The 18,399-nt window shown below is 44.4% G+C and overlaps 1 protein-coding gene across 2 annotated transcripts in view; it reads left to right on the top strand.

The window, feature by feature from the left end:
* Window positions 1–18,399, top strand: part of MYO10 (myosin X) — a 192,841-nt gene that overhangs the window by 70,578 nt on the left and 103,864 nt on the right. For both annotated transcript variants that reach the window (XM_074356503.1, XM_074356494.1), the window contains one exon: window positions 12,094–12,252. In XM_074356503.1, the coding sequence (XP_074212604.1) occupies window positions 12,094–12,252 (159 nt within the window). The remainder of the gene's footprint in view (window positions 1–12,093; window positions 12,253–18,399) is intronic.

The raw sequence follows: 18,399 nt of genomic DNA, 5'->3' as shown, positions 1-18,399 counted from the left end.
TCCATTGTGAAAAGTTCAAATAGAACTTCTTTGTTGGTGAGTCTGAATTAGTTATCAGTGTCTCAGACCACAAAGACGCCTCCGTTTTGATGGTCTGTGGAGCTGGTGAAGTCCCAGATCCTTCCCATCTTGGAGAAATCTGAAAAATTTAAAAATTTCGAATGAAAATTAACCTCTAGCTTTGCTGTTTCATGCCCGCTCACGCATAATTTAAAGGGCATTAAATTTATGGAGGTGAATTTCAGTGCCGGTAGGAGAGACATTTTAAGCCGTTTTTCTGAAATGTAGAAAATCTGTCTTGAGTGTTGAGTTATAGCCTCCTTAACAGAGTTGTTCATATTGTTAGTAATTTGTTCTGACCTTTTGTACAGAAATATTGTCTCCATCTTAATAGGCTTAGCTCAGCCCACAAAGTAATTACCCATAATATCTTAATTCTTCTAGTACACAATGAAAAGACCTTAACAGCTTTGAAACTGAATTCATTTGAAAACATGTATTGTTTCTGAATAATACTATTGTATGTGTTTGCGGGGTGGTGGTGGGGAATCCTGTCTTTAGGGTTATGTAAGCAGCTTCTAAACATTTTAAATCACCTCTTTTATTTTTTAAGTAAAGACAGCTCTATGTTGAATCTCCTTTCTCCCTCCCATATATTGGTTTTAACTTGATTTGTAGCAGCTAGACGTTTAAAATAAGGGCTTATAGAGCCATCTTTACTTAAAAAATAAAATTTGAAGAGATGTAAGCTTATAAGGATATCGCCAGAAAGGAAGGATGCCCAAATTCCCTTTTTGGGAAAGTTCCATGGAGGATGGGAAGGGAATAGGCAGAGAATGATGATACTGACGAACACATGGCCAGGTTTAACCCGCCATAATCTTTGTTCTTAAGGTGAAGCCTTCAACCGGATTCCCATCATTTTCTCTAAACCTCAGGTGCTCTGGCTTGTAGATATTTAGACCAAATTTTCAGCAGAAGGTGCGCAGGACTTTCATACCCTTTGCATTCACAGACATTTACAAAGAAACAACTGCTTGTTGACACTTTTCAGAGGTAAACAAGCCAGCAGTATTCTTTTTAACCCCTTATTCACTTCATGGTCCATGTACTCGGAAAACTGATCTCAGTACGTAATACTATTTTTTTTAATTAATTATGCATTTTAAAAGAGATCTTTGTGATCTTCACTTAGTGACCTGTGTTTTTTCAGTGTTTTCTCTTTCCAGCCATCTGACTCCTCCTAATGCTTCTAGTAACTCGAGTAGTATTTTCCTGACATTTCTAGAGATTTCCTTGGCAGTGGGGGTGGGGTTGGCACACAGGGGAAGTGTGGGAGCTCACTCTCCTGTGTTCCAGGCTTTCCTTTCCTATTATCTTCTGGATGGTGTGTTTTCTCCTGGTTCTTGTACCGTCAGCTTGCGCCAAGCTGACCTCTTGCCCCTTTGTAGCTATTTGACCAAACTAACAGCCAAAAATGACTCTGGTTTCAGTCTAGAATCTGGACTCATTCCGATTCTATTTTTGTTCACTGGATTAATAACTACTTTGCATGGCATCTCTTAACTCTTACTTGACACTTCAAAATGAGTGGCATGCAACAGAGGGCTTAAAGCTAGGATTCATAAAATTGATTTTGACTCTGTTTTAAAACTCCAAGACATATTTGGCTCAGCTATGTCTTTTTCATTTCACTTAAGAGCAGCCAAGAAATTACTGTCATATTATTCAGTTGAAGGCAGTTTCAAGACAACCAGTAATGAAAAATGTTCATTTACAACTCAGCGTTTGGAGTTTGGTTGTAGGGGACAAAGGCAAGGGCCCCATTCTATGATCTCAGCGCCGGGAAGGGCAGCTGTGCTCCTCCTTGTAGCGGACTGAAAGCAGCCATGAGTGCAGACGTTTCACTAGGCCGTGAGGACCCAGAGATTTCACAAGACACGGTCCTGGTCCAGTACAAGGATGGCAGCTCACTCCTGACTGCTGTAGACATGACAGTTTGCCCTGCTTCCCACCGGCCCATCTATAACCCCAGATCCTCATCATGATGCCCTGGGAAATCAGCCGCGTCCACTCAGGAGCTGAAAGTTTTGCTCCCCATGCCTGGTTCTTAGGCAGAGATCAGAAAGAGGAGATTCCAATATAATGTGGTGATAGGAGAGGGTTCTGTCCAAGGTGCTGTGAGAGTAGGGTACTCAGGCTGGCCATGGCGGCTGAGACTGGGAAGGGGGTGACCCAGAGGAGTGCAGTACGGACCCCAGGGAGTTCACTGCAGCGTGGAACGCAGGGAGGGGTGGGCGAGGGGGCGAGAGATGGATAGGGCTGGAGTCAGCTTGGTGGCAGAAGCAGCAGGGGCCCCTGAGGAGAGAGATTGTGGGGAAACCACAGTTAGAAGATAATTCTTTATCTTGGAAGTGATTGGGAACCAACTGAGAAAGAATTTCAATCAGGGCATGATCAGATTACATCACCGATAACAGTCACTCAACTAACAATGGAAATACTGGAGTTGGCTTACTCAGTACCAAGAACTGTGTGTTATCTTTCTCCTTCCTCTATTAGTATCATCCCAGTTTTGTAGATGATGAAACTGAGGGTTAGAAAGCAGAGTAACTGGCCCAGGTTGAGATGACTCGGCCAGATGGTTCAGATCCATCTGAGTCTGTGCTAGGCAGACTTGAGTGGCGTCCCCTTCAAGACCTTAATCAATCTCCAGTTGGGGAAACATCAAACAAAGAAGCCAAAGTTTCATCTCTGAAAGTTTCTTTCAATTCTAAGTTGTCCAAGGCCAGGAAAATTTGTCATTAAAACTAGTTTTAAAAAAAAAAAAGCTTTTTTTCATCATATAAAATTAAAACTCAAATTGTTTCTTGGCCTCTGATTTGAGAACCATTGGATTCATGCCATGGGACCCTGGAGGCAGAGAAACTAGTGAGGAAGCAGTTGTCGGGTCCAGATGTGAGTGGTGAGTGACAGCCAAGGCGGGAGAAGGAAGTAGACAGAAGATGGGTTCGAGGTGGTGTCGGTCACTTCAGTGCAGGAACTTGGAAGGTGGGCGTGGTGGCCGGCAGAAGGGGGAATGTTAGGTTGACTTTGGTTTCTCGCTTGGCGAGCTGGTAATGAAGGTGTCATACCTGAGTAAAGGTTGGGGAAATGGGCACTGGGTGAGGACAAGATGTGGAGGAGGCCTGTTTTTGTTCTGGGGTTTTTTTTTTTGTTTGTTTTGAGATGCTTTTGAAATATCAGGGTGGTTCTGATTTATAGGAATGGAGATTTGTAATGGCAGAGTTTAAGTTCATGCTATGAGGGTCTGGGCTCGTAACTGGGAAAAGAGGAATTGGAAAGGGGCTCTTAAATTAGAACGAGGACCCTCAGAAGCAAGAACCCGTGGACCATTTCTCTCAGGAGCGTGGGGCCAGGAACTGGGGCTTCTGGGCTTTCTCCCCATCCCGGTATCTTGCTTCTTAGGGTGTCTCTGGGCTGAAATTGACTATGCTTAACACCAGTGGGTTAGAGAAGCCCTTTCTGTTTCTAATAGCTGGTGACTCTTGGGGGAGCTTTAATATTTCATTTTGTTTCATTTTTCGAAAGCAGTTCCACAATACTCATTTTTAAAAGATTAATTGAATTATGTGTATCCAGATATGTTCATTGATAGTGACCTTGATTGGACTGATTTCTCTTTAAGCCTAGAAATATTTAAAATTTTTAGAAAACAGAGGAGTCATAGTAAAGTATTTTAAAAAAATGACCACATTATTGGAGTTCTGATACATTCTCTTCAAGGCTTTTTGCATACATGTATTTTAAAGCTCTTTTTTTAATTAAGCTTTTTGTTTTAAGATCATTGTTGATCCATATGCATTTGTAACAGAAAGACCCCACATACCCTTTACCTGGTTTCCCTCGATGATAACATCTTGCAAAACTGGACCACAGTATCCCAACCAGGATATCACACAGATGGAATGGAGACACAGGACCTTCCCGTCTGCACAAGGATCCAGTGTGATGCCCTTTTAAAGCCACACACCTTAACTGTCCCCTCCCCACCCCAGCCTCCAGCAACACCAATCTGGCCTTCATTTGCTATAATTGGGTCATTTCAAGAATACTGTATAAATGGAATCATACAGCATGTAACCTGGGATTGACTCTTTCAGCTTTTGCCTATTACAAATAAAGCTACTGTGAACGTACATGTGCAAGTTTTTGTGCAAATGTAAATTTTTGTTTATTTAGAACAAATGCCCAAGGTACAGTTGCTGGTGTGCGGGCATATGTGTGTATCTGTGTGCTTGCACTTGTGTGTATTAAAAAAAATAAACCTAGGATTATATTGTGTGTGTGCAGAGTATAATTTCATCATAAATTTACCTTAGTATAACTCTATAGTGAGAAAACATTAGTATATAGTCATCATTTTCTTAACACTGAGTTCTTCCATGTGGAAAGACTGCCTTAAGCATGAACATGGTCCTTTTCTGGGTGGAGTTGGCCCGTGTAGTGCTGTGAACAACGAGAAAGCTTTAGAAGATGTATTTGAGCACAGGTGGAGCAACACGTATGATTTTCTTTGCACAGCAGATTTTCCTAAAATTTTCTCTTACAGATAGAAAAGTAATATATAGCATTTAAAAGAAATCAGCACATAATTCTCTAAAATCACAATTCCTAATGTTGCACATAAATTCTGATTTGAGATCTTACTTTCCTTAATATGCCAATACTCTAGTATGTTCCTGTGTGTGTGTGTGTGTGTTAGCCATTCCTTCCAACTGTGCCAGCTCACTGTGACTGTTACCTTTTGTCTCTGAGGTTCACTAGGGGGAGAGGGCAGGGCCACTGTATCCTCCGGGCCTTCTTGGTTGACGGGCAGTTGCGGGTACAAGTGACTGAGTTGCATTTAGCACTGCCGGCTTAGCTTTGCTGGTTGTGTGGCCGGGCTCTAAGTCCGTGGGCAGATGTATGTCCACAGATTAGCTTCAGTGTTTCAGGCTTGGGTGTTTCAGGCTCCTTGGCCTTTTAATCCTTCTGCCTGTACGCTCTGCAGTGTCTTCAGAAAAGATCTGGACTCAGTGGTTAAGATTTAGTGACTGTCGGAGACTGCTGTCCTTGCTGGGTTGTTCGTATCATCATTGATGCTTTTGGCGATGTTATCTGTGCACCTGAGAGCGGAAAACACCCTCCATCTGGGGGACAATGTTTGTAGTGATCACTCCTAGCCGTGATTCAGACATTGCTTTCCTGTGAAGTTTCTAGAAAGCTGGTCTCATTGAATTGCATTTTGTAGTGAGATTTCTTCTTTGTTGTCTCATCTCATGAGAAACAGTCTTGGTGTCGTGTTTGATACTGACTTGTCTGTGATGATCAATAGGTAGAAGTGTCTCCCTCCGCCACTTGGCTGCTTCCGTGGTCCTCGTGCTTAGGTCAGAGGCCAAGTGCCCTGCAGGACGCAGAGCCTCCCACACCCTGCCTAGCCACCTTCCACTGAGCGGATGCCCTGTGCTGCATCCCGACTTTATATCTGCTCTTCCCTGGCCGTGGTCCATCACTCGTAGTTCCCATCACACCCTGGGGCTTTCCTCATTTCAACCCCCACCATATGATTAGGATTGCCTGTTTATTTTTCTGATCCCTCAGTGGTCAGTAAGCTCTTTGAAGTGGTGGTGGGGGGAGGAGGCTTAATTCATCGGTGTATTCCTGGGGCCCAGCTCACAGCCTGGCACGAATGACCCAGGGAACTGGAGAGAGTCAGTAAATGAAAAATCATGGAATAAGAGAGAGATTAAACTGAGCACGCTGGGAAGGCAGTGCACCGTGTGCTTCCCCCACCTGCCTCCGCCCCTGCTCTCCTTTGCAGGGTAGGGGTTCTTAACCTTTTACTCCTCTGAGTGAGCCAGGGGCTGGTGGAGCTGGAATTCAAAAGGCCACCTCTGAACTAGAGTCCTGCTAAGGTGGGAGGCACCTTTTCCATGATCTCAATTTGAATGCTAGCTGTGCTGTGTGCTGTTGGGTTGGTTTCCTAACTCCTCTGAATTTTTTTAAATTCATTCTTTAAAAAATGAGCAGCAGTGTTTCCTCCCTTTCTGAGGATCAGATGTGCCTGATGCATGCAGTCAGCACTCAATAAGTACCAGTGCCCTCTGCCCGCCCCTCTTGGTTATTTTGGTTTTGCCCCCAAATGCCATGGGCATTGAAAACCCGCTGACCGTTGAAATGACTTAATCTCACAACTCGTTTGAGTTAAAAGAAAATAATCTTTGTTTCATCTGTACTTAGAAGTCAGTTATCTCACAAACTCAAGGAGGGAGGTTCAAGTAACAGAATATTTATTTACAGAGAGGTCATTTTAAACCCCCGGTGCCATGTAATTAAGATGTACTTACTCTGACGAATTGAAGCTGAAAGCAAAGCACCGTTGCATTTTTCCCCTGCACCCTGGGAGAGGAGACGTGGATCATTTTGCTTTTGATTAGATTCCAGTGGAACTTCCAAGCGGGCTTTGCATTTCTGTATCCCACATACTTTCTCCAGCCTCCTGGGGCAGTGGCAAAACAGGCTGAGGCAGAATTTCAGTTAAGTGGCTGGTTTCCTTCTATGACTAAGATTATAGGCATTGAGAGTTGGAGTCCGTGAACCTTAATGTGAGGAAGCTGGAGCTTGGTTTACGTGATCATTTTAGCCACAGGTCAGGAGGCAAAAGTCTTAACCTCTCTCGTTGGTCATGCTTTAATTCAAGAGCCAGTAAACAAAAGATGGAAAGTAAATTAAAGAGAGGCATCCCCCCCCCAACCATGTAGAATTCCAGGGAAAATCTAAACTAGCCCAGCCAGCTTTGTGCAGAGGGATTAAAATAGAAGAAAGTGTTGTATCAAGTAGTTTTTCATTGAATACCACACTGGTCAGGATCATCGTAAAAAAAACGTAGACCTGAATGAGCCACCCCTCCCTCTTGGCTCCTTCTCCTCCTGCACAGCTGGTGTACAGGCCTTATCTAAGGAGTGGGGGCTCCTCCATCTCTAAGACTCTTGATTCTTTCCTTCAAGAATGTTCCACGATGTTGGCATTATGAACCCCTCGTCGGAATTGCTTATATTGAGCCCTCACTGGTGTCAATTGCCATGACTCGTACCTACATGATTTTCTTCAGTTTTCACAGTCATTCTATGAGTTAGGTGTTACAGCATCATTCTTATTTTATCACTAGAAAAGTAATGGGCCAGGGAAGTTAAGTGTCTTGTTCATTGTCCCTGCGCTATGAAAGCATAGATCTAGGAGAAGTGAGTCCAGCCGGATCTGACCCTAAGGCCATGTTTTGATCATGACCCCTGGCTCTGCCTCTCCTTGTAGGCTGCTCCCATTTTGAAGGCCAGGACCATCAGTTCAGTATTTGAGTCTGAATAGTGGGTCAAGGCTGGGCACTGAGGATCCAGATAGGCATGCTTGCTGCCCTGATAGTGTTCTCAAACTGTGGTTTTTGCAGCCCACAGGAGTGAGGTGTGAAGTCAGTTTAGAGGGCCACAGTTGGCACCTAAGTAGAAAATATTGGGATGCACCGAACATTGTGCTAAGTGTTTTAGGAAACTCTCAGGAAACTGTATGTCTAGTAGTTTACAGTGTAAAACACATTTCTCACTGCAGGTTGTGGTCCAAAGAGTTGAAATGTATTGCCCAGAAGTTCCAGTGTTAGGGGTGAGATGGTTTTTAAATAAGGAAGGTAATAGATACGTGATTACAAACCTGTCCTAAGGAGCTATGAAGACAGCCCATGTGATAGACTTAGGAGGAAGGCAGCGAGGTGTCCTTTAGACAAGACCACTGGTGCCTCCTGAGAGGGTGACATTGGGGCTGAGACATCAAGGAGGGGAGCAGTGGGGTGTCAGTGGCCCAGACATGAAACAGTGGGTACAGGAAGCCTGGCCAGGGAGACAGAGTGGGAATAGCATGGACCATGTTTGACCATAATACAGTGCGATCAGGAAACAGTAACAAGCATTAGCCAACCCCATCGCCTGGTCATCATCATCTTCATTATCCCCGTCACCATCGCCCTTCCTAACTTGGGTCAAATAAGAATCAGAAACTAAACTTCCTAACATTGTCATGCTGACCTTTGATTAACCTCTAGTCAATATTTTTAATTTTAAATTATTTCTGAAAGACTTGTCTTTGTTTCATGAAAAGGTTTTGCTTATAGGCATTGGCTGACTGTCATCATTTTTTTTCTAGCATCTGCCTAGGCCTTTGGTTGGATGGCACGCCAGTCAGGGCATTTCTAGACCGGGGTATCCCAACCTTGGCACGCCTCACGTTTGGCCTGGATAATTCTTTGGCCTTCAAGAATGGCAGCATTCTTGGCTTTTGCTGACTTGATGTCAGTGGCACACTTCCCCCTCCCCTACAGTCGTGACAACCAAAAATGTTTACAACCCTTGCTAACTGTACCCTGGGGGGCAAAATTGAGAACTTCTGGAAGAAATTCCAGGCTTGTATGAGATGAAGTTGCCCACGCTGAGAACACCTTCTGTCTCATCTGTCCATCAAGAGAGGATATGATAGTTTTTTATTTTCTTTCTTTCTTTCTCTTCAATCAGAAAAGTTAGATTTTTATGGGTTCCTAACAAATGTCCCGTTTTCCTAAGGGGAATCTGTGTGTCTGTCACTCTGCACTGCAGACACTCACGTAAGTGTGACGGTGGCTTCCTGCAGTAGCCGTGCTATCATCAGATGAAGATAAAAGGGGATTGGTAATGGCCCAGCTGTTTTTTATCTAATTAATTGTCTTCAGGACTTCTCCTTTTTTCTTACAGAAGTGGACCCAGGGTCAGGCAAGCCTCCTCTGAGCTGTTTCTTTAATGGTGTTGATTGGTTTCCTTTGTTCCGCTCCCACACTTAATCCAGTCCATCTTGTGACCGGTGGCTTGTATTTCTCTAACAGGAGCTGTTTGTTCTGAGGCCCCGCTTTCTCTAAACTGATTTCCTGTCTATTAATCTTCTATATTTTGCTCCATTTCTTAACCTTACCACCTGTCTTTGAGCACATGCCCCACTGAAGTAACCCAGTTTATTTTGAGTTGGGTTTTGAGGAATTCAGTTTGTTAGTCTTTTGGCTGTTGTCTGTTCCCCCCAAATTCCTGTAAAATGAATTCCATTCTTTAAACCTAGAATTTTCTTTTTTGCTGTTTGGGGATAGTTTTGTGCAACTATATTAATCCTGTTCATTGTTGCATAGAAATGACTTCTGATCATCCAAGGGGGCTTGCCGTAAAAAATCTTAAATATGATTGCGGAATGATTGAGCCTCTGAGATATTTCCAGGTTAGGTGTTTATTTAACCAGTATGCTTTAACACACAATGCAGGGGGCTGGTTCCATTCCTTACTTCCTTGAGGCTTCTACTTTGATGTTAACCTTTTCAGTGAGGCTGTCCTTGAACACTTAGTATAAAGTAACCCCTCTTGGTACTTACTGCATTTATGTCTTCACGGACATTCATCACCATCTGCATGATATTGTATATTTGTGTTTTTTCCTTCCCGGTATTAGAATGTAAGCTATATTCCCAGTGCTTAGAACACAATAGTAAATATTTGCTTGAATGGATGGATTTTCATCATCAATTTATCAGGTATCACTGTGCCAGGCACCACTCTAAAATCTTTACAGATATTAACCCATTTCTGATGGATGGCTCTCCCTGCCTTTCTTTCATAAACACATTTTCTCTGTTCTCTCACTTTGAGATAATCATTGCTTTGAGCAGCTCCAGTCCTCTGTCTTGGCATAATGTATCTCTCTGTCCTGTTCACAGCCTCTTGTTTTGTTTATGTAACTCTTCCATCATGATTCTGTCTCTCTGAGCTCTTGAGAAGGAAGAGTTCTAGTTCTCTTGATTTTCCTACTCCTGGAATATGGCCACGTGCCCACCTCTGACACACAGTGTGCACCTGAAAACATACAGAGAGGTCGAATGTACAAATGTGGGGAACTCAATTCACAGTTTATAGCCGTTTTTTTCAGTGTTCATGAGTCCAGCTCTGAGCTGTTTACTTAGGCTCACACATTGTCTAGCTGTTTCAAGGGCACTAAAAAAGACAAGGAAATGTTTACATACGATGTAATATTCATTATACGTATATCTTTTAGTGTCTAAGTTTTGTAGGGTGTGTAGGGTCATTTCCAGGAAAAAATAAGATTCAGTATAAATGCAAACAGCAGTTTTAATCTTCTAAATTAAATCTGTTCTCAAATTCTGGAATTCTCAGTATACTCAGACAATATTTCTACAAAAAGTAGAAAAAATGTTCACGTTGGGAAGGACTTGCTGTTGGTGGGTCTTCAGGGGCTTAAACAAGAGACCGTTGCGCTGACTTTCCTACCAGAGTATTTCCAGGGGAACCCATGTGACCACCCTGCCCTCGTGTTGGCAGGAGTACTGAGCAGGTGGATTGAGGAGACCCTCTGGGTGTGCTGGGGACAGAGGGGGACACAACACCATATGCACCCCTGTGCTGGCCAGACTGCGGCCAGGTGGGATGGGTTCTGCTCCGGCCCCAGCCTCACAGTGGCTGTAGATGGAAGACGCAAGTACCCTGCTCAGTTGTGTTTCTGGAACACCTGCCTGGATTGGCCCCACCTTGCATTCCCTCAGCCGCCCCCAGCCTGTCCTGCCCTGTGGGGTGCTTACGTGGCTGGGTAGCCACCTCGCCATGAGGTGGGGCTGCTGGGGCTGCCACATCTCCCGGTGGATGTCTGGGCCCAGGAAGCAGCTGGGGAAACTGGCTGGACCTCACAAGAGAGGGTTGGTGTCTGCCCTGGCCTCAAGCAGTTTCTCAGTACTGGTTTTGACCAACTCTTGTGGTTCCTGTGGCAGAGATGCCCCTGCGGAAGTTTTCATTTTGTCTCCAGAAAAATAAAACGTGCCACTTTTCATGGCTTATGGAAACCATTGGATTGGTACTTTTGCTTTTCTTAGTGTGTCATTCCCTTTTGCAATAACATACCATTTGCTGCCATGTAGGCAACCGGTCACTGTTTAAAAATAGAGTTCCCCAGTCTGCAAACACTCTTCCAGAAAGTTGTTTTGGGTGTGTGTGCACATGCGAATATATGTGCTTGTGAAGACTGGACATCTTTCGTGTTGTTTACATCTTGCTTTTACATCTTGGTGTTTTTAATCTGTTTTAAGGGTGACTATAGCAAAAGTGTACCATGAAGAAATATGGAATAGCTTCCATAATTGACTGATAGTGTCATGCACAGTTTTGTAGAGCTGGTCAAACTGGCCAACAGATGGTGCTGATGTGGTTAATCCTCTACCCAATCGGTGGTGATAAAAGAGCTCTGGGTAGATTTTAGAAATACACGCGAGTTCAGTAACCAGTCTTACAATAATACGAGAGTTGTGTGCTATACATGCTACAGCATGCATGCAGGGCTGTCACTGGTGTTGGGATAAATTATAAGGAAGACAGGCTGTCAGGCTGACAAACTGATTGTATTTTAAATCTGAGAGGATATGTCTTGCTTAACAATCACGTGAATGCTGTATATTCACGACTGAGGAGGGATCGTGTCCAAGGATATTTTTCAGGCATTCCTGAGAAGATGTGTTCCCATCTCTGAGAAAATATACAGACTATATGGTGAATTTATGTAACACTTACTAGAATGAAGAGCTTTGTTAGGAAGCTTTGAAATACATCATACAATCCTATGTGAAACATTATGGAGTGAAATCAGATTACTTTCTGAAAGCTTGGAGAGCCAGTCTCTTAATTGTTACTGCTTCAGATCAGTGGGAGAGACATGAACTGTAAATGTATAATTTCTGCAATTCCCAAAGGATGGTTAGTACTTGAACTTGCCATTTAGGAATATCTAATAGCAGCTGTCAGAATAATTTAAAAATAGGTAGGTGGCAGGAAGGAAGTAATAGAGTTCTCTGCAGTCTGTGTTTTACTGACGGATTCAGGATCCTGTTACTGAAATTATACTGGGATTGTATTATAAGTTGGGGAAACGTCTGTGGAAACTGTTCCTTGCTGATAACTAAACAGTTGAATTCATTCCCCTCCCCACCCCAATCAGGTGTTCACTTACAAGCAGAGCACAATCACACACCAGAAGGTGACAGCCATGCACCCCATGGATGAGGAGGGTGTGGATGACATGGCCACCTTGACCGAGCTCCACGGGGGCGCCATCATGCACAACTTGTACCAGCGATACAGGAGAAATCAGATCTACGTAAGTTCCCCTTTAACTCCCTTAAAAAAAATCCCTCTGGTTTGAATGAAGGTGTATTTGTGTTTTCAGAGAGGATTTCCTCTTGACAACCTCTGGTGAATCTGAGGAAAGCTACATTTTCAGGTGTTCCGTTAAATTAGAGACGTGGCTCCATAAATCATTCTTGTGCTTACTGCCTTGACTTTATTAGTGGGGGACGACTTTCTGTCGATGCGTGATTTGGCCTCTTTCTTTGTGTAAGTGCATCCTGTTCATAAGTGTTCTGTTACATGAAGAAATCACGCGGAATGGTTTGACTTCCTCAATTAAGGGCTGGGGGTGACATGGGGAATGTGGATTTGCAAGTAGGCAGACCTGAGTTTAAGCTATTTTTGCTTTCTTGATTTTTCTCCTTTCATGAGTTTTCCCTTTTTTTCTGGTTCTGGAGCCCATCTAAGGGGCTATCTGGAATCAGGAGAGCCCACCTCATTTGTGGGGTTGCTGTTTTGATGGGAGCCCTGTCCCGCCGAGGCAGCCACACGTTTTCTCTCCACTTCCATGAAGTGTGACGGTACCTATGTTATGAAAGTGATCTTCAAAAATCACTTCTATAATAATCACTTTTTGACATTAAAGTACTTAAATTACTGGTCAAAAAATGATCTGCAGATTTTATCTTTTCATCTGCCTGTTTGCAGATCTTTATAGAAAACTGGGCAGCTGCTTACACATGTTTGTTTTTATTGTCAAGTTTACATTCAGGTTTTTTTAAAAACTCCAAATTTTGATGTTGGAAAAACCCTTGATCTTTTAGTAATTTCTGTTCCTTAGCAGTTAACATTTAATTTGGCCAATATGCTTGTAACTAAGATGAATAATTGTATCAGCCTTTTTGTGGTAGAGCTAGCAGGTGAGACTCAAGGCACTCTTAGTACTGAGGTTCTTCTAATTTACCTGCCCTTAGACCAGACGAGGAGGATGGGGAAAGAGGAGGAATTAGGTATTTCTGGGTTTAATGCTACATTCTCCCCAGCTTTAAAAAAAAAAAAAAAAGGTACACTTATATGCTTTCTTTTTATATTGTGAAAGCGTCATTTTGGCTGGATTGACCTGGTATTTGCCAGATGTTTTCAGGCAGCCTCGTCTTGGGAAATTCGTCCCGTTCTAGTCCTCTGACTGGCGGAGCTTGCTTCACACTCAGTGCTTCAATGACAGTGTTTTCTGTATGATTCTCAGAAAAGGTAGCGGTCACACGTGCTGATGTGAAAGTGGCCATCTAGTCTACTTGTGCCTGGGCCACAGAATTAACGTGCACTTACTTCTCTGTTCCCATCTCAAAAATCTCCTCGAAGGTGACTTGTGTCTCCTCCTTCCCGTGGGACCCCCATGACGCAGGTGTCCAGGTAACCATGTACCGTGCCTGTGCCTTTGGTATCAAGTATTTGGCACCACCATGGAACTTTGTGCACACAGCAGTTTCCTTGCTCAGTTTGTCTTCCCTGAGCCAAGGACAGTGCCAGGCACCTGGTAGTTCTCCGATAATAATAGTAAAACAAATTCCATGTGTATTAGAAAGAACCTAGTTGATGATAAAGGTGAAGCTAGATTTAAAATTTCTCCATTGGTACGTGGCTCTTATAGGTGAATATTTCAGAACTTATACTCTTCTGTCTTTAGATGCAAGTTCTTGTTACACATTTAATAGTCAAGAAAAAGTAGGTGAATTAGGGGGAAAAAATTATCCAAGGGGTTTAAAAGACAGAGGCTTAAAAAGCTCCCCACCTCCCCTTTTCAGGATAGTGATGTTTAAACCTGACAGCTAAATTGCCCAATAAACCATGAATAGGATCTTGGTCCTTTTTCCTGGAATGAATGTCTTTTTCCTCCCCTCTGCAGGAAAAACATAGGATTTTTGTACATCCAATTTGCAACTCAGTTTAATTAATTAGACCTGTACATACCTTCCTTTTGGGACCTGGATAATTGTATTATTCTCCATAAAGCAGCCACCTGGGTTATCTTATCACTGCTGAAGTGATTTGAGTGGGTGCCAGTAGCTGTCAGACACTGCCCCATCAAGACAAAACCACCACCTGTCAGAGAAGCGCAGCTTTTTCACCTTTGATCCTGGCTCTGAGTGATGCTTGTCCCTATTATTAAAAGAGAGAAAAAAATGATACATAACACAGGTGCTGTGTTAGTTTTCTTTTGCTGGCATAACAGATTACCATAACTGTGCCAACTTAACAGAAGTGAATTTTCTTGCAGCTTTGTAGGTGAACAGTTGGAAGGGATCTCACCAGACTAAAATCCAGGTGTAAGCAGGACAGGGTTCCTTTCTGGAGCCTCTAGGGGAGGACCTGTTTCCTGCTCTTTGCTGGTATTGGCAGAGGGCAGTTACCTGGGGCTGTAGGACTGAGGTCCTCGTTTTCTTGCTGGCTGTCTCCTGAGGGCTGTTCCCAGCTGCTGGAGGGCCCCTTCCTTTAGGTTCAAAGCCAACAACTGTGGGTTGAGTCCCTCTTGTGCTTCAGATCTCTTCCTCCTCCTGCCTATCTCTGCAGCCAAGAAGGTTCTCAGCTTTTAAAGATTCATGCAGTTCGATTGGACTCACCTGGATAATCCCCAGTCTCAAGAGTTTACAGCTTTAACTGTATCTTCAGAGTCCCTTTGCCTGCAACATCACATAGTCACAGGTCCTGGGAACTAGTTGTGGGCATCTTGGTAGGGCAGGGGAGTGGTGTGTTGCTCTGCCTGCGTAGATGCCCTTCTTTGAGTCCTGTTATAGAGAAGGAAGTCCTGTGGGTCTCCCCCACCACTCCAGATCATGCATTATCTGTTGGCTTGCTGATCCTAAATGATACAGTTCGCTGGTAAGCAGACCTGTATCCGGGTAGAGGAGTCTGTTGTTTGTGCTAAGAAGGACAATTAACTTTTTTTCCACCTTGAGGGCCATCCTTATTGTCTGAGGTCTTTAGCAGACCTCAGGAAAATATTTCTTCTAGCCTTAAGCATCCTGAATTCAAATGGAGGTGGAGAGCTACAAAGAGGTGAAGTGCTTAGGAGACAAATCAGAGTTGAGTCCACTTTTCGCCACTCACCTCCTCTTGGGCTCCATATTAAACACTTAATTTTTATGTGTCAACTTAAAAAAAATTTTTTAAAGGTCAGATGTTATAACCCTTGTATCTGACAGGGCTGTTTTACAGTAAAATGGCAAGTGAAGACCTTAGGAACTTGACTAACCTTCGTACCTCTCTCCCCACCTTACTCATCGAACACCACCAAGTCTTTATTTGGAAAGCTCCTGCCTGGAACTCCTTCCAGGCGCAGGGGCTGTTCAGACGTCTGTGTCAGTGTCCGTAAGCCTGTGTGGCTCCAGCCTGGCCGCTGGTCGTTTGGCTCTGACCCCCGGGTTAGAGCAGCTCTGTTCTTTCCTAAGTGCCCTGAATGAACCCCTGCCTTTATGCCCTCATGCTGGATTCCCTTTCCGGAACTCCAGGCCCTCTTGCCTAATGCTCCACCTTGTCAGCCTTTCCCAGCCTCTGGCGACTCCCAGATGACAACTCTGCCCAGCACTTCAGCTCTAACCTTGGACCCCATCCCAAACTTCCACCCTGAATTTCTTTACGGGTTTCCTGCTGCAGGGGGCCAGCACCTTGGAGAGGGTCTGATGAGTCCTACCCTCCTTTGTCTCTTCCCACCATTGATGAGACCTGGGAAGACCAGTACCCACACCTGTAAGTCCCTAAAGACTCATAGAGGAGGGGTATGTGTTGTATGAGGAGATAAGAGGTAGGGAGAGGGAACAAATAGGTGGGTGAAGGACCCTATGTAGTATTACTGCCAGCCCCTCCAAAGGAGGATGAGAGGTGAGTAGATGGAAGGGTTAGTTGGATACCATACGTGAAGATGAAAAGTTGAGACTGAATTTGGTGTGATGGCCTCACTAAACTGGGAGAAGTTCCCTTTGCTTATGGAGTCTGGAGTGTGTTGGGGGATGCTGAGCAATTAGTAGGATAGGCAGGATGGGGTCAGGACACCCTTAAAAGGAGTGGTGCTCCAGCAGGTGATGTGGCCCCCAGGGGACATGTGGTAGTACCTGGAGGCATTTTTTGGTTGTCACAGTTAGGGCGGAGGATGCTAATGGTACCTAGTGGGTAGAGACCAGGGAGCTGCTGTACACCCCTCAGGGCACAGGACAGCCCCACGACGAAGAGTTACCTGGCCCGAGATGTCACTAGCACAGAGAAACCCCGCCTTACTTAAAGCGGGTCGGCAGCGTTTGGGCTTGGTGGTCAGAGACTACACCGTCTTTGTTAAAGGCTTTTGAAGAGAGAACTTCCCTGAGAAAAAAATGTAGAAGGGTGGAGAGGGAAATGGTGTGATACCATCTAGAGAGTGGATTGGCTGAGAGAGGGTTGTGGTAATTCAGAGCGGAGAGATGAGGGTTTGGACTAGAGTAGAGATGGTAGCCAGCAAGGGAATGTGGGATACGAGATGAGTGGGAAGGAGGTCAAGGAGGCAGGGGTAGCTTGAAGGATTCCCAGCCTTGTCAGGCCCCCCTGGCCATGAGAACATGCCGCTGACTGTCCCGGAGGCTCCTCCAGGAGAGGGGGCCAGTGAGATGAGTAAGGTTTAGGATGCCTGGGGCATCCTTGGAGCCTGTGTCATTTCCGATTATGTCCCCAGCATCTAAGCACAGTGTGGACAACTGCAGATGATGTTTCTGTTGTATTGACCGTGAACTCTGTGTCCAGAGTGCAGGGACAGCCACGCTAGCTCCGTGGTGTGGCACTGTTGTCGTCTGCCAAATGGAAGAGGAAACACATGCCCTCCATCATAGAGTTGGTCGTGCTCTGGGTCAATTGCATGGGGAGCCTCCTCTCCCAGCCGCTAAGGAGTGGCTGGAAACCACATCAGGGAGAGGACTGCAGGGAACCTCAGGGCTCGGCTGCAATTAGAGTGTTGGGGGCGGTTCCAGAGGAAGCCGTGCTCTGTTCCACCCACTCGTGGGTTAGTTTGTGGGTCTTGCTGAACAGATGGGGCAGAGAGCAAGATCAAAGGAGCCCATTTTAAGAAGTGGGGCTGTGAGCACAGAAGATGCTTCACAGCTAGTATATTTTTAAGTGTTTCAAAAATAATCCTCCTCTGGGTAGGTGGCGCTCCAGACTGAATCTGTACACATATTTGCTGTTGTTCCTGAATTAACTTTTTTTTTTTTGAGTTACAGGCCAAAAATCACAGGATAATTTATTATTAAAATTAGTTAATAATTTATAAAATTTAATTTCATTTAAAAGTATTTTGTCACATAAATTTAATATTAATTAAAAGACTTTAAAGGCTTACTTTTTAATTCACTTTTTTTTAATTGAGGTTAAAATTTACACAGAATGTTATAGTAGGTTCAAGGGTACAATATGAGGTTTTGGTATTTGTATTGCACAATGATCACCACCTGAATTGACTTTGAAGCCTGACAGATATGTTCGTGGGCAGCAGCCAGTTAAAGACTCATGGGTGGCAGCAGACAGGTGACCTGAGTTCACCTGTGGGGGAATCATGGGCCACCTGCGGCGTTGATCCCTGGGACACCGTGCCCTGGAGTTGCCAGTTTCGGGCTCGCAAATCGAAATCTGCGATTCACTGCCTTGAGTCCTGTCTTCCCAGAGTAGACTTTTGGGGGTTTGTTTTCTGTCCCTCTCCAAAGCCAGTGTCAAGTGACAGCGCGCCTCTCGCGATGGCCGGAAGACCGGATGGCTAGCAGGCTTGGCATCTGTCTCATACCGGGAACAGCTGAACACAGTGTGGTTTGTCAGGGGTTTTTTTTCTCACATGAAATCTAGACCAGTGTTGCCAAAAGATGATTGCAACCATCTGTCCGACTGTATGTATTTTTAAACTTTACCAAACATTTATGCTCTCGAGTCGCCACTTCCACATCAGCACATGATGGTGGCAATTAGGGACTTTGCTTTTGTTAATCCCCCCTCCCCGTTCCTGCCTCTCTTTTGGGTCAGATTCCTTTGAACAAGGAGGGAACATGTGTCAGAAATTCACTCAGATTAAATGGAAATGTCACTTCTAAATTTAAGAGCTTGACTTTAACAACATCTGGAGGTATCTGTTGTGATCTAGTTGTCTTTTCAACAAACTTGAATGCCTAAG

Source organism: Camelus bactrianus, chromosome 3 (genome assembly GCF_048773025.1).
Source record: "Camelus bactrianus isolate YW-2024 breed Bactrian camel chromosome 3, ASM4877302v1, whole genome shotgun sequence".
NCBI lineage: Eukaryota > Metazoa > Chordata > Mammalia > Artiodactyla > Camelidae > Camelus > Camelus bactrianus.
This window is presented reverse-complemented; position numbering and strand designations above follow the sequence as displayed.